A 16,683-nucleotide genomic window follows, 5' to 3' on the forward strand; every position below is an offset into this window, starting at 1 on the left:
CCACTTCAGAGGGGGATGCGAAGAGGTGGACCCAGCTCCCGTGACCATGAAGGTGGCACAGGAATTAGTGTGAATGGCTGTGTCAGATGTTTTCGTACCTCAGATTAAAAATATTGCTGAGGTCAGATGCCACACTTTTCATGACTTTCTTCAGAAGTAGCACATTTTCGTGACTTCCATTGTCCTCTGAAAAACAAAGTTATTTGGAACATGTTCATACAAAAGTGACTCTGACCAAGTCTAAATCGAGCTTTTCTACTGACATGAAACTGTTGGAAACTGATCTGACTTTATAAGAAATGATTTTCCCCTCAAGGAGGCGTCTGTAATTCCAGAACAGCCCAGACCTCAGCTGTACCTCATGTTCAGTAGTTTTTATTTGGGTTTGTTTTGTGAGTTAAGTATGGGGGATTTAACCTCTTTTGCCAAAGAGGAAAATGCGTGTGCGTGTTTTTTAATAGAAAATATGGACCAAAAAATTTTTTCCCTAAAGAATGTATTATAACTCTATTTGTATGGTTATTACATCCTGTGAAATGTATATATGTTAAAATAATGGGGGTGCTGGAAGGTCGTGGCAGACTAACTGCTGGTTAGTGTGGAGGGTAAATAGTTTACTTTGTGGAGTTTACATGGTTTTATGTGCACACTAATTGTAATAAACTATGCCAAACCAAACTGCCCCTGACTCTCACTGGTCAGTCCTGCTTGCTGGGGTGTTAGAGGCACTCAAGGCTCAGCCTCCATAAAAAGGCAGGTGCCACAGTGGAAGGATCAAGGGCTTGGTGCCAGATTAGGCCAGACCCCAATCTACCACAGGAGAATTGAGAAGTCTTTGGCTGCTTATATAATGATGAGACTCAGTTCCTCATGTTTGAAAATGGTGGTGTCGTGCTTTCTTCCTCCAAAACTTACTGATAAAAAATAGTTGAAACATTTATCAAAGTGTTTATTCTATAGTAGGTCCTTTTTTCTAATGTAAAGCCTTCAGTGGGCTGTTTACAGAATTTTAATATTGGAATATTAGACCATGAGTATAGGCTTAGATCTACAGCCCTTCTTTACAATAGAGCTGTCTTCGTCTATCACGGTTCTTCTGCCACATTAGTGACCTAATCATGGCCAGTGGGAGAACAGGACTTTGTTTTGGATCAGCACTTGCTCAGGGTAGACTCATTGTGTAGATAGAACAGGTTGGGTGAGTGGAAAGGTCTGATACACCCTACACAGCTAAACCTAAACTAGAGGATAAAGGCAGAAAAATACTACATCTTTCTTTTTTGGTGTTTTGCAACATCAGCACATGATAAGGCGTGAATGAGACAATTCTAATTGATTTCTTTTATGTTATCAAATCCTACTGGGAGGTAAAGATTGTATTCTGCCACTTACGTCTGTGGTTGAAACACATTCGCTATGACGAGCAGGACTACACGTATACAGGCTCCGGAAACTTTGCTCTGGGTTTTACCATTGTTATTTAAATTTTCATTAACGTTTATAATCAGCTTAGAAAATAGAAAGGATGTGAGAGATTGTTTTGTGTTTATTTTATACTGCTTTGGATTCTTAACATGAAATCACATTTATAAGCACAACTGTATATACCATGAATAGCTATGAGGCCTTTCCCCACTCTGACCAGTCACAGCAGTCCAAGTGTGGCCACCAGGTTGGCCTCACTATTCCTAAAATGCTTATCTTGCATTCATTCATGTACCAAATAGTTATTGAGGGTCTGAGAGCAGTGTTTACCCTGTACTTACTTGAGTTGAAAGAGAGGATGCCTGGTCTCTCCCCCAGATCTGAGAGCAGTTGAATCCCTCCAGTGAGAAACCACGGTGAATACAAACACTCACCCCAACCTGCAAGTATTTCCTGCCCAAAACACAGCCCATGCAGTCACCCCATGCCACATTGCACACCCACCAACACTGCTGTGTTCACATCCCACTACAGATCCCCCGTCTCCCACTGATCTCGCTCCCAGCTTCTCCCTGTTCTGGAATAAATTCCCCTAGAGGCTTTAAAGATTTTTATTTTGTCTTTGGTATTCTGCAATTTTACTACTATGTGTGTTGAGCTATGAATTTGTTTCTGTTCACATTGCTTGGGACTTGTGCCTCTTGAATCTTAGGATTTATCAACTATGAAAATGATCAGCCCTCTTTTTTGTTTTTTTTCTTTATTTTCTCCTGGAAATCCTATTGGATGCTCATTGGAGCTTCTCATTCTCTTTGATTCTGATACCTGAGTATTTCCCTTTATTTCTTATGAGATTAGCTAGGCCTTGTAAAGAATTCTGATTTATTTCATCTGACATTCCTAAGAATTCATAGTAGACAGGTTTTCTTATTTGGTCTGCCATCTTGCTGGAATGATGCCTCCCCAACAGAAACAAGAAAGCATATTTATTAAAATAGCAGGCCAGGCACGGTCTCTCACACATCCCAGCACAAGAGCCTGAGGCAGATTGATAGCATGAGCCCAGGAGTTTGAGGCCAACCTGGGCAATGTAGTGAGACCTCCTCTCTACAAAAAAAAATTTAAATCAACCAGTTGTAGTGGTGCAAGCCTGCAGTCCCAGTTACTGGGGAGGCGGGAGGATCACTTTAGCCCGGAAGGTGGAGGTTGCAGTGAGCCAAGATCACGCCACTGCACTCCAGCCTGGGCAACAGAGCAAGACCATGTTTTTTGTTGTTGTTTTGTTTTGTTTTTTAAAAGAAGAAAATAGCACAGGTTTAGAACCATATAGAACTTGGGTCTAACTGGAGATTCAATTTTTGTAACTATGTGATTGCAAGCACATTACTGGTGCTTTCTAAATCTACTTCTTTATTCCCAGAGTGGAAATTATTATGAAAGGGCTGTTGTGCAGACTATGTTATAGAGTTTTGCATACATTAGATGATCAATAAAATTAGCTCCTTTTCTCTCTGCCCAATCTGAAGTCATCCAACACCATTTCCCTTAGAGTCCTTTTTATTTTTCAAGTGGAGACTGCCTGTCCTCCCAACCAATGCACTTAACTGTGGCACACACCCTTCTCCCGATAGACCACTTCCACATCCTTTCTCACTCTTTCACTGCCGTTCAAAGCTCTCCCTTTTTTCTCACCTAGCTCTACCACCTTTTTCTTTTTGCTGTGACACCTAATATCTTCCAGGCCACTTTTTTCTATTCGTTGAGGACATTCACCTAAGTCTAGTTCTTCTTCATTCCTCCTTTGTAATCATACTAGAGAATGAAGTGCCCAACATGGTCATTTTTGTGGTTTCTTGACTTCCACTCTAGTAACCGCCACTCTATTTAAACCACTCCCACACATGTCCACATTCTTGTCATCAGCAAGATCCCCAGCACTGTAAACCTAATCTCCAGCAATTCTCTCTTAGCTCAAAACCCCGAGTTCTTCGCCTTTCCACCTACTTAGTCACTGATCTCATTTAGATACCTAACCCCCAGATCCCATCATTTTCCTCTAGTTGTTAATCTTTTTAGGTTGCATTTCCTTCCCTATCCGTCATTGAACTGTTTTGTCTCAGCATTTTCGCTCCATTTTCTTTCCAGTAACCCCAAACCATGAGACCCCAACAACATAATTCGCCTTGAGAATATCATCTCTCCATCTTCATCACAGCAGCAGGGGAACATTGCAAAACTATTCACACTGTGGCTGTTACAAAAGCTCAGCTTCCAATTTACTGGGGGCCCATCACTCCTCAATGCTTTTATTTATCTTTGATCCCTTTTTCCCTACCCCTCAGCAATTATTCCAAAGCAGTGCCACTTTTCACACTCTCCCTTACTCCGATCTTGCCACTTCCTTCACCTAAAAATAAGTCATTAAAATCAGAACAACTTCCTGTTGATTCCTCTTCCCACAGAACCTGTATCCACTTCATTCCTTTCCTCATTCCTTCCTGTGTCAGTGGAAAAAGTGTTCTAAACCTTCACCTGTGATCTTAAATCCCACTGCCTTCCCCTTATCTCTTTGCTCGTATTCTCCCTTTTTCCTTTATCTTCTCCCTTTCATTGGAGGTCTCCCCCTCAGCTTTTAAACTTCCTCAAATCTCTCCCAAGTATAAAGAATTCTCCCTTAATATCCTAAGCCCTTCTAATTACCTGTTGTCTTTCTTCCAAGAGTGATCTCCTCTTGGAATTTTCGTATGCCTTATTTCCCATCCATTCTTTTTCTAATGTGGTTTTTAGTCAGTTATATAGGTACACAAAACATAGTATCCCCTTCCATTTGTTCAAGCCCCTTTTGCATCCTTTCAGGGGATTTTAAAGGGTGCTCACATAAGTACTGCATATTTTTTGTTTAATTTATACTTAGGTGTTTTTTGTTGTTGCCGCCATTGTAAATTGTCCTTGCCTCCTCTTTTAAGTATCAAGAACCAGTATGGCCTAGTGGTAAAAAGCATGGATTCTGGGGCTTAGGCTGCCTGGGCTCAAATTCTGCCCAGTTGTGACCAAGAAGGACTTACTTTCTATGACTCCATTTCCTTATTTCTAAATGGAGATACTAATGGTATATACCTTATAGGGTTGTGATGAAGATTACAAGGCTTAATATACATAAAACCCTGACAACAGTGGCCCATGAGAAGTGCCATGTGGTGGTAGCTATTATATGCAGTCTTCCTGTTTGATTTCTGTGACTAATTTGTATGCAAAAAGTCTTTACTAAATGTCCTTATTATTCCTAGTAGCTTTTAGTTGATTCTGTTAGGTTTTTCTGGAATTTGATCACATTGGCAAATAGTACTAGTGCTATCTCCTTTCCAATATTTATGTGTACATTTAATTCCACTGGCAATACCTCCAGTACCATATTAAATACTTCTGGTAGCTCCCACCTTAGCATGATGCAGAGATAGATTTATTACGTTGAGGTAAATCTTATTATGTTAAGAAAGCATCTAGTTATTCCTTTTCTTTTCCCCTCACAAGGAATGTGCTTAATTTTGACCAAAGCCTTTTCAGCATCTATGGAAAATATGATTTTCCTCCATAGGACTCCTCCCTAGAGCCAGTCAGATGATTAATCACATAATTAGATGTCCCAATGTTAAACACCTGGTTATAGTATATGAATCCATTACTGTATTAAATTTGCATGGATAGGATTTTACTTAGGATTTTTACATTAATATTCTTTTGTGGGTCAGGCGCGGTGGCTCACGCCTGTAATTCCAGCACTTTGGGAAGCCAGGAGGGCGGATCACGAGGTCAAGCGATCAAGACTATCCTGACCAACATGGTGAAACCCTGTCTCTACTAAAAATACAAAACTTAGCTAGGCGTGGTGGCCTGTGCCTGGAGTCCCAGCTACTCGGCAGGCTGAGGCAGGAGAATCGCTTGAACCTGGGAGGCGGAGGTTGCAGTGAGCCGAGATCGAGTCACCGCACTCCAGTCTGGCAACAGAGCAAGACTCAGTTGCAAAAAAAAAAAAATTTGTGAATCAGGGCTTTTGTTTTCTTTCTTTGTGGCAATCTCGATCAGATATTATTAGCTTGACAGAAACGATTCAGAATTTTTCTTCCCATTTTTGGTTCTCTTGCTAAGCATTAGAGTTAGCTGTTGTTTAAAAGTTTAGTAGCAATGCCCTGTGAAATCACTTATTTTGGTAATTTGTGGGGAGAGCACTTTGCCAATTTCTTCTATTTTTCCTATGGAAATTGGTTTGTTTAGATTTTAAAACTTCCTTGGGAACAGTTTTGGTAAATTACATTTTCCTAGAAAAGTTTTCAAATTTATTCCTATAGAATTGAACAAAGTAGTCCATTATTATCCTTTTAGTTTTCTCTTTTATGGGTATTTCTCTCTTATTTCTTATTTTGTATATTTGCATTTACTCCCTTTTTTCATGACTAATCAGCAGTTCGCCTTTTTCCTCTGAAAAATCAGTTTTTAAATTTTTGTAGTTACTTCTACTGTTTCAGAAGCCAACAACCCGTTTGTTACTGCCTTAGGCAGAGATTAAAAATGCCCTCAACCATGGTGAACATGACAGTAGAGGGCACCTAGTGAGTATGACACATCCTCAAATGTCACAAAAGGACACAAATATCCTTGTTGCAGTATTGCTTCCTAAAGAATATGGGGACAGTATGCACACAAGCAGGAAATAACTTATTCCGTAAGTATTTGGTGGGGCAGAGGAATGCTATAGTCTTGACAATCTAGAAATCTACTATATAACTCTAGGAGTTCTCTCATTCTACATTACTCCACTACAGCCAAACGGTTTCTTGTGAAATTCAAACCCAACACAGTCATCATTTTTAGAAATCAAAACTGTATCAAACCTAGGCTCCATCAAACCTTGCACCCTTTAAGAAATTTTTTTTTTAAATTCTACTGCAGTTGGCAAGCATGGAAAAAATAAAAATAATTGTTGGAACAGGAAGACTGAAAGCTGACAATTTTATCTGTATTTCCCTTTTCCTTCTTTGTGACCTATTAAAGTAGAATGAAGAGAGGAATTTGAGTCTTGGCTCAGACACTTGACCAGCTGTGTGACCCTGGAAAAATTAGCCTTCAATTTATTGATCTTCATAGGAGTATTTTATTTGATTTTCAAAAAGCCTTACACCGCTAATAAAAGTAAAATTAATAATGCACCTGGAATCTGCTACCCCCTGCTGGCAATTTACCAAATTGCAAATTCTACCTTTCCAATGCACAGACTCCAAGTTTTAGTGTTGGCCTATATTTTATCTAATTTTCTTTGTTATAGTCCATTACCTACCTTCCTTTTTAAAAATATATTTCCATTTTTATAGATTTAGGGGGTAGAAGTGCAGGTTTCTTACGTGCATATATTGCGTAGTGTTGGAGTTTGGGCTTTTAGTGTAACCACCATCTGAATAGTGAACATTATACCCAATAGGTAATTTTTCAACCCTCACCCCTCTCCCACCCTCCTATCTTCTGTAGTCTCCAATGTCTGTTATTCCACTCTATATCTGTCCATGTGTACCCTTTATTTAGCCCCACAAGTGAGAACATGTGGTATTCAACTTTGTTTCTGAGTTAGTTCACTTAGGATAATGGTCTTCACTTCCATCCATGTTGCTGCAAAAGACATAATTTCATTGTTTTTTTCATGGCTGAATAGTATTCAATGGCATACATTTACCACATTTTCTTTATCCAGTCATCCATTGATGGACACTTAGGTTGATTCCATACATACCTTTGCTATTGTGAATAGTGCTGTGATAAACATACGAGTGCCAGTATCTTTTCAATATAATGATTTCTTTCTTTTGGTATATGCCCAGTAGTGGGATTGCTGGATCAAATGGTAGTTCTATTTTTAGTTCTTTGAGAAATCTCTCTACTGTTTTCCATAAAGGTTGTACTAATTTACATTCCCACCAATAGTGTAAGTGCTCCCTTTACTCTGTAGCCTCCCCAAAATCTGTTTCTTGACTTTTTAATAATGGCCATTCTGATTGGTGTAAGATGGTATCTCATTGTGGTTTTAATTTGCATTTCTCTGATTAGTGACGTTGAACTTTTTTTTTTCATGTTTATCATCCATTTTTATGTTTTCTTTTGAAAAATGTCTGTTCTTTTGCTCACTTTTTATCCTCCTACTTAGACGCCAGAGGTGTTTCTTTTACAACCAAATGCCCTCTTAACTTAAAACTTTAAATCAAGCTTGTTGTTCAAATCTTCCTTCTTTCCTAATTTCCCTGAAAGTTTTGTTGCAATCTCCCACTATGATGATAGATTTAACATTGTAGTAAATTGATTCTTTAAGAAATTAAGTAACCTTTATCCCTAATGATTTTTTTTCTTCAAGTCTGTTTTTAAAAAATATTAATGTAACTGTATCCATGTTCTTTTGGAGAAAATATGCCCAGTGTATATTCTTTCTTCTATCACTTTCAAATTTTTTATGTCCTTATGTTTTAGTATGTTCCTTTTAAAAAACATATTGCTGGATTTTTTCCAATTTAAATTAAATGTTTTCCAATTTCAGTTTTCTTTTAATGAGTTTAGAACCTGATCAAGCACTCTCAAAATTCAATTCTAGACTGGACATGGTGGCTCCTGCCTGTCATCCCAGCACTTTGGGAGGCAGGTGGATCACCTGAGGTCAGGAAGTTCAAGACCAGCCTAGCCAACATGGTGATACCCCGTCTCTACTAAAAATACAAAAATTAGCCAGGCTTGGTGGCAGGCATCTGTAATCCCAGTTACTTGTGAGGCTGAGGCAGAAGAATCACTTGAACCCAGGAGGCAGAAGTTGCAGTGAGCCAAGATTGCGCCATTGCACTCCAATCTGGGCGACAAGAGTGAAACTCCGTCTCAAAAAAACCATATATATATAAAATAAAAAATTCAATTCTAGGAGTACTCCTTTGACTTTTGCCAGAATATGCTAGATGATTCTTACACTTTTTGTGTAGTTTCTTTTCTCCTTTATCAGGCCCAGTGCATCTCCCATTCAGGCTTTATTAGGATTTAGCCCTAGTTACAGTCCTGGCAGCAGACTAGGTAGGGGCAGGTATTGACTTAGGGAAGTGGTTAGTAGCAGCCTCTGTAACATCTTGGAGCACAGACAAGGTACAAGGCCTTACTGGAGAAGCGTGGGCTACTTCTTAAGACCAGACAGTCCAGTAGAGACTGCAAAGTCTCTCAGGTGCATCCATCCAGATCTCCCCATGGTTCTAGGTTTTCCTCACCAGGGCCTTGACTTTCACAAAATAAAAGGGGGTTGGCTGAACATTCAAGTATCTCAAACTCAGCAACTCTAACACTTAGGCATTCAGCCTGAAGCTCAGCTGTTTCAATCCCTCCATTGTAGGAGGTAAGGCCTCTTTGGGAGCCGCCCCACCCCATTTCTGTAGGTCATCAATACAATCCTGCTGTAACCAGCCAACTCTGCTATTCTTGTAGATGTTGTTCTTCCCATATTTTTTAAATGTCTGCATCATCGACCCTCCTGGAGAGTTCCCCTCTCCATAAACTACTATCTGGGTCCAGAATCTCTAAAACTCCCCCCAAGTTGAGTGATTTGCTTGGACTCATCCGATTAAGCATAGTTTTATTCACAATTATGATTTATTACAGAGAACACAAAGCAAAATGAGGAAAGGGAAAAGGCATATGAGCAAAGTCCCAAGAAAATGAGGTACAAGCTCCAAAATTCATCTCCCAATGGAGTCACACAGGACATGCTTAATTCCTCTAGCAGTAACGTGTAACAATACATTAAGTGTTGTCCACCTAGGAAGCTTGCCTGACTGAACCTAGGAGTCAAGATTTTAGGGGAGTCAGTCATGTAGATACCCTCTGCCTAGCATGTACCAAAATTCTAGATTCCCAGAGGAAAGTAAGTGTTCAACAAAAATCCTATTGTTTGTACAAACATTTCAGGCACAGTAAACCACACTTACCAGCAAGAGGATGATGGGAATACTCCTGATATCCAAGTTGCTGGATGCTAGCCAAGGTCCAACCTTGCAAGCAGACCTAAAGACAACAGGTTCAGGCCTGTTCTGTTAACTCTTTTCTGCACACCATTTGTGAAATAGCCACTGAGCCATGATTTTGTGTCAAGGACTAGATAAATCGTACTTACCAACTAGATATCATTGTCTTTGCCCTTTGTGTGGATTCCTAATGCCCATCTTATTACCTGTTTCCTCAAATCTCACTCATGGTCACTTGTGTTAGTCTAGGCTAAGAAGCAGACGCCAACACCAAAAAGGGATCTGCTGTGCAACAGATTTATTAAGGGCAATGCCAGTGAGGAAAAATAGGTAGGGAGCTGGGGCTGATGGGAGGCTGGAAAGCAATGAGACCACAATGGAGGTAAGACCCAAGGTGAACGAAAGGAGGAAGGAAGGTTGGGTGACAGCAACTTGGACTACAATGTAATCCTAAGGGAGTTTGGCAAGACCATCATGGAGTGCTCAGCTAAAGTTGAGGAGTCATCATATAATATCCCTGTCATAATCAGTCATTGACTGGCAGCAGCGTGGAGAAGCATAGCCTCACCATGTACACAGGGATGAATTTCAGACCACAGTAGCTGGGCTTTCAGTAAGCTACGCTCCCTCCTGCACGAGAACTGACAGACGCATTCTCATGGCTGCCACCATGGTGGTTATAACTCTCAAAACACACCTGAAAAAGGTTCACTATTAAACAAATATTCAGCACCAACAGCGCATGGTAATTTGCAATACTTTTAAAGTTGTTGTTTTTTTAACATTACAGTTATAAAACCACCTAAAATAAAACACTGATTAACAATGAAAAGGCAAGTTCTCTTTAAAATTTCATAAACTGACCCAAAAATTCATAAATTGACCAATATCCTATGGGGTTATATTCTGGGGAAAAGGCATCTTTTCAAATCACTTGGTGAATTGGGAGCTTAAATCAACACACAGAAAGCATATATGTATTAGCACTGAATCAAGATTAGTCAGTGACAAAAATGTATTTCTAATATTCATAACATTTCTAAATGTTTATAACTCAAGTAATTCATTTACAAGTATTTTCCAAAAATTATTTTACATGTAACTTAGGAACTTCTAAATTACATATACTTAGATGTCAAAGTGGAAGAATATCCTTTTAAATAGTATCTTAAAAACAGGATTGATTTTCTAACTTTTTTCAATGTTTTCCTCAACATTTATAACACAATATTATAACACAATATTTATAACACAAAATTAAGCCAAGTCCTTTGCACAGACTTTATGACATGTTGGTACAAATAATAGAAGCTACTATAAATAAATAACAAGCCAAAATATTTAATGTCGAGGAAACAAAATGTTTATTTAAAAAAATGAGATCAATATCATTTTAATGTAGAAGATGCCATCTTTATTTACAAGCTAATAAAAAAATATTAAACTCAACTAGATATAATACATTATCATAAATGCAATAGATTTGAGGCCAACTATAAGTGTAAGACTGGATAGATGGAATAGGGATTACATAATTAGGATGTCAAATACTGTGCATCTTACACATGAATCACATGAAACCTTTTTGTTTCTAAACATGAAAACAGAATAAGTCCACTGTGGTGGGAAAAAAAAAAACAGCACCACAGACAAGTTGTGCTAACTTTCGATAGCTGTTGACTTGTAATTATCAAGACTCACAAAATTTTCATCTTTCTCAAATTTATTTTAACAATAGTCTCACTGCCAAAATGTTGCTTTTCCATTATATTCATAACTGAGGTACTGTAGAATTTTAGAGGTTAAGTGTAAATATATACACACATACATACAACCCTCACATTCTATTAAAACGTTTTCTCAACCATTCTGTTTGTGTATACATGTGTGTATTTCTCCTTCTGTCCCTTTCTCGATGAAATGGCTTTGCAACAGTTCCCTCCTTGTTTGGTTTTGTCTTAGAAGTTTCAGGGACATATGAATTTCTTTCCTATAAATGTGAAAATATTAAAATTGGTTCTCAGTCCTTTGGAACTAATAACTAATTCTTAGTTCATCCCCAAAAACCATATATTCTAAAATGATCTTTTAACTAGTTACTTTCTAACACCTGACAGGAAGCTCACAGCAGCATCTGAGCAATGGTGCTCTCCCGTAGGCTTACAAACCACAGTGAAGCAGGAATGAAAAGGAAACTGACCTGTGGAGTTTTAAACTACCTGGAAACTTTTCATTCTATTTATCAGTCCTTAAAAGGAATTTATATCATAACCATCTCATACAATCCTTCAAATTACACAGTGACCTCATAAAAATTCCAACTTGAGGTTTCAAAAAACAAACAACCTCTTCATACACTTATTCGGTAGTTCTTGAAAATCAAAGGGTTATTTCCTAAGGATTCAGTCATAGCAGATAAAGGATGTTCTCTGAAAAAAATGCCATGGTCATTCCATCCCAGGCTGTGTTTTTAGAAGATAAGAATAACATCGTTCCATGTCACAGCAAAAAGGTTTTCAGGTCTGCTACGATGGACAATTTTTTTGACTAAATAAATACAGTGGCTAAAATTCAGTTTGTAGATCTCATGTCATGCATGGAAGGTATGTGTTTGGCATAGGGGATAAGGAAAAAACAAGTTGTATTTTTTCCTTTTAAGAGGCCTACCCTTTCAAGAGCAAACAATAACATGTAACTTGCTTATTCATTTGTACAATTAAATACTAGCTCTTGCTCAGAGGCAAATGCTATAAAGTATTTTAATATCAGTAACAATATATACTATGAAGTGCACTTCTATTACAAATTAACATGGTGATATACAGATGAACACCACCACCCAAAACAAACCATAAAAGAGCAACAGTTAAAACATTAAATTTATAAATAGCAAAACCACAAAATAAAGTATATATATTTTATAGATTTACCCTTGAACAAATATATAGTGTATCTGGGAAAGACAAAACAAAATGTGTTTTATCACATAACATCTGAATACCAGAAATGAAGATACTGATAATATTCTAAAAGCCTTATAGGCTTTCTCCCACTTAATATTCCCTTAACTGTATATTCTTTAAAACAGTGATATTAGCAAAACTATCACCTCTTTAATGCAATGTTTTGACTTTGCCTAGCAGGTTACAATGACCTGCAAAATATTAAATCAGAGAGGACGCACTCCATGTTTAATCATAGGACAAGAGACCTAACCAATTTATAAACCTGCATGTGAAGAGAGTTTTAGTCAAACATAAACTGACATGAAAACCCAACCAAAACAATCACTGTATCAAAATGTCTTCATCTCTTCTTGCACACCTTTTAGATGACTGGAAATCATTTACTTAGAAAGAAAACTGCCATTTGATTTGAATATACTGTGTTTCATGACACAGTAATAAATCTGAACTTTCACTACCAGAAACATTTATCTTTAAGTGCCAGGACTATCACAAGACAAACTTTATGAACAACTCAAAATGTATAAAACTGTCTTTTGTGGATCCCAGAAAACAAGCATTTGAGCCTTAACATGAATGGGTAAACGCTCCAGTACCGTGCACACAGATCAACATAATTGAGAACAGATGTTTTACACTCATCTGCATTTCTTTTAAAAACCAAAAAAAGTAAAATGTTTAGTAACTTTTGAGAATCTATTTCTAGTGCAGCATTAATTGATAAAGGACTGCTTAAAGAAAACTATTTCGTACTGCATTGAATAAAGCTGAAATGCAAACTCATTACAATAAATGATCATTAATAATTGGTTTAGATTTCAGGATGCACAATCAATTTTTTTGAAGTCTAAAGCCTTTCTTTCAGTTTCAAAAATTAAGTCAAGCCTATATTTCTACAATTCATTGAGTCAAGCTCTGTCTTCTGAAACACCACGGTTAACATTCTAGAATATAAAATATGAATTCACTTACTCTCTGTAAGGGTATTTCTTATAAAATTGCAGTTAGCACTGTCCTCCTTCTAAAGGGAAAACAAACCAAATAAAACAGTAGGGTTTCATTTGGTACTTAACAGCCCAGTAATACCCCTTTGGGAACACATGCTTTGGTGCTTACATGTTCAAGAAAATCAAAATTGCTTTACATGCAATAGCTAATCATGGTCTACCACAGAAAACAGTGTGTTTTATGCATTTAGAATTGTTCACATGAAGCCCTGAGGTACCCGCCTTTCATTTAGGCAACAAACAGCCTCTTCTGATTTTGTAGTCGTTGTCACCATCTTCCCCAGTGCCCCAAATTCAGAACAGTCTGATTAACAATCTTGTCTGGAGATATGGTCAATTTAATAAGATTTTTTATGATACAGAGTGTGCAGATCGTCTAATTTTGAAGCACTGTCATCTAACGGAGTTTCACTTGCAGTGCCCAGGTCTCCATTTTCATGTGTGTCAGTTACTGCCTTCTTATTAAATCCTGAAAGAAAGGAGAAAAAAAAAGCAGATACTTTCTGGTTTAAAAAGTTAGTTTTGGCCAGGTGTGGTGGCTCATGCCTGTAATCCCAGCAATTTGAGAGGCCAAGGTGGGTGGATAACCTGAGGTTAGGGGTTGAGACCAGCCTGGCCAACGTGGTGAAACCCCGTCTCTACTAAAAATACAAAAATTAGCCGGGTATGGTGGCACATGCCTGTAATCCCAGCTATCTGGGAGACTGAGGCGGGAGAATCACTTGAAGCCAGGAAGTGGAGGTTGCAGTGAGCTGAGATCGCACCACTGCACTCCAGCCTGGGCGACAGAGTGAAATTTAAAAAATAAAAATAAAAAAATAATTCATTCTATTTACCAATCCTTAAAAGGAATTTATATCATAACCATTTCATACAATCCTTCAAATTACACAGTGACCTCATAAAAATTCCAACTTGAGGTTTTAAAAAACAAACCACCTCTTCATACAACTATTTGGTAGTTCTTGAAAATCAAAGGGTTATTCCTAAGGATTCAGTCTCAATTAAAAAAAAAAAAAAGTTAGTTGTATAATTTCATTGCATGAAAAACAAAGGAATGCCCACTGTAATTAACAGTAGTAATCTGAGGCAAAAATAATGCCTTATATTAATCAAATCAGCAATTCCTAACAGGAATTCTTCCTTCTTCTCCCTTATGGCAGGTATCAGATACTGTACAGATTTAAAAATACTATATTGGGCTTATCTAAAAATTGTATTAAGTTTCCTAATCAAGTTTTCTTTTCCTTTTTTTCTTTTTTGAGACAGGGTCTCACTCTATTGCCCAGGCTGGATTGCAGAGCTGCCTTGACCTCCTGGGCTCAAGCAATCCTCCCACCTCAGCTTCCTGAGTAGCTGGGGCTACAAGCATGTGCCACCATGTCCAGCTATATTTTAAAAAATGTTTTGAAGAGACAGGGTTCACTATGTTACCTAGGTTGGTAACTCCTGGCCTCAAGCGATCCTCCTGCCTTGGCCTCCCAAAGTACGAGGGTTACAGGCATGAGCCACCATTCCTGGCCCCTATCAAGTTGTCTATAAGACTTAGAAGTAATACATATAATTGTAAAATTCAGTCAATTCTACTTATATAAATATCTACTGAACTGTGAATTATATTGTTATTTTACATTGTTACTTTCATATTACATTAACTTCACTTAATTGAGGCATATACTAGTTAACTGCTTAAAATGTAATTTGTTGGCAAGATGATGTCTAGCTAAGATTTAAAATGAATTCTGATCATCTATAAAATAAATAATAGGCTTATAAATAAATAAGTGTTGACTATATCACCTATTTACTGAGCTATAAAGTATAGACATGTGTGAAACAATAACCAATAGATACAGTTTTTAAGTAAGTCAGTTAAACGTGATACATACACACAAATTTTTAGGTATCTGAGTCACATTTTAAGTTTCTGCAATTTGCATAAGTGACAGAGAAGCCTTTAGCCTCAGTTACAAAAAAAGGAAGAGACAAGCCTTCTAATCCTGACAGAAAACAACAAAAAGGGTAAAACACAATGAAACCATCTGGAGAGCAGCCCAACAGTATAAGTCTTTGACATATTGCCACAATAGTTTTGTTCAAGATGCACAGTGAAAACAGTAACTGCTACTGCTATCTTTGTGCAGACAGTTTACAACACACAACTTTATCAGAAGTGTAACAGTTTATCAGTTCACCATAAAACTCCATGCCAGGAGTTCAACATTTTTGTCTCAGGAGGTCTTTATACTAAGCATTGAGGACTCCAAGAAGCTTCTGTTTATGTGGATTATAGTCACTGATGTTTCCCATATTAGTAAGTAAAACTGAAAAATCTAAAAAAAATTCATGTATTTGTTAAAAATGACAATAATCCAGAATGTTAATATAAATAACCTTTGTCTAATGACAAATAACTCTATGTTCCAAACAAAAAAAAATCTAGTTAGAAGAGTAGCATTATTTTACAATTTTACAAATCTCTTCAATGGCTTTATAGATGACAGCTGTATTCTCATATATCCACTTCCATTCAATCTGTTACAAATATATGAAGAAAATTCAACCTCACACAGATATGTAGTTGCGAAATGGAAGAGTATTTTAATAGCCTTTTCAGATAACTGTCAGTAGTACTCTCTGATATTATACAAAATTTGACAATGTGGAATTTGAAACCTTATCAGTGAACTTTTTACACTGTTATATTAAAATCCATTTGCCTATCTTGCATTCTGAATTGATCTTTTGCCCATGCAGAATTTTATAATATCATTTACTGGTGATCTGAAAATATTGGACCATGAAGTTATGTAGCAATTCCAAAAGTTGACACACTTCACTTTACTGTACCAAAAAAATCACATTCATTAATATCATCATCAATCTCATCCGAAAAGCTCTTAAGTGTTAGGAAGCTGTCAAGCTCATGGTGATCAGTGCATGTTTCACAAAGTTCTAACTTTTACTTGAGAGCTCACATTTTATCATTGGCAATAAATATTATCAGTTGTCTTTCTTGAAATGGACTTTGTTCATTTTTAAGAAAATGGCTTCCAAATAGTCCGAAAAGTCATACTTTTCAAGTGATTCTTCCAAGTAAAAATTGTCTTCCATGAAGAATAATGGCTAGTTCAGTCACTTATGTACTTTCCCTTGAGAACAGCGTCTTTGTTCAGTATGCAGAATAAGTATTTATGCATACTTCCCATCTCATCACAAAGAATATTAAAAAGACATGTACTCAAAGGCCAATAT

At 37.3% G+C, this 16,683-nt stretch overlaps 1 protein-coding gene across 4 annotated transcripts in view; it reads right to left on the reverse strand.

The window, feature by feature from the left end:
• Positions 1-10,795: 10,795 nt before the first annotated feature.
• Positions 10,796-16,683, reverse strand: part of GOPC (golgi-associated PDZ and coiled-coil motif containing) — a 41,385-nt gene continuing 35,497 nt past the window's right edge. For all 4 annotated transcript variants that reach the window (XM_012002350.1, XM_012002348.1, XM_012002349.1 and 1 more), the window contains one exon: positions 10,796-13,897. In XM_012002350.1, coding sequence (XP_011857740.1) covers positions 13,767-13,897 — 131 coding nt within the window. In that variant the 3' untranslated portion in view covers positions 10,796-13,766. The remainder of the gene's footprint in view (positions 13,898-16,683) is intronic.

The sequence above is a fragment of the Mandrillus leucophaeus genome, unplaced genomic scaffold (genome assembly GCF_000951045.1).
Source record: "Mandrillus leucophaeus isolate KB7577 unplaced genomic scaffold, Mleu.le_1.0 Scaffold683, whole genome shotgun sequence".
Lineage (NCBI taxonomy): Eukaryota > Metazoa > Chordata > Mammalia > Primates > Cercopithecidae > Mandrillus > Mandrillus leucophaeus.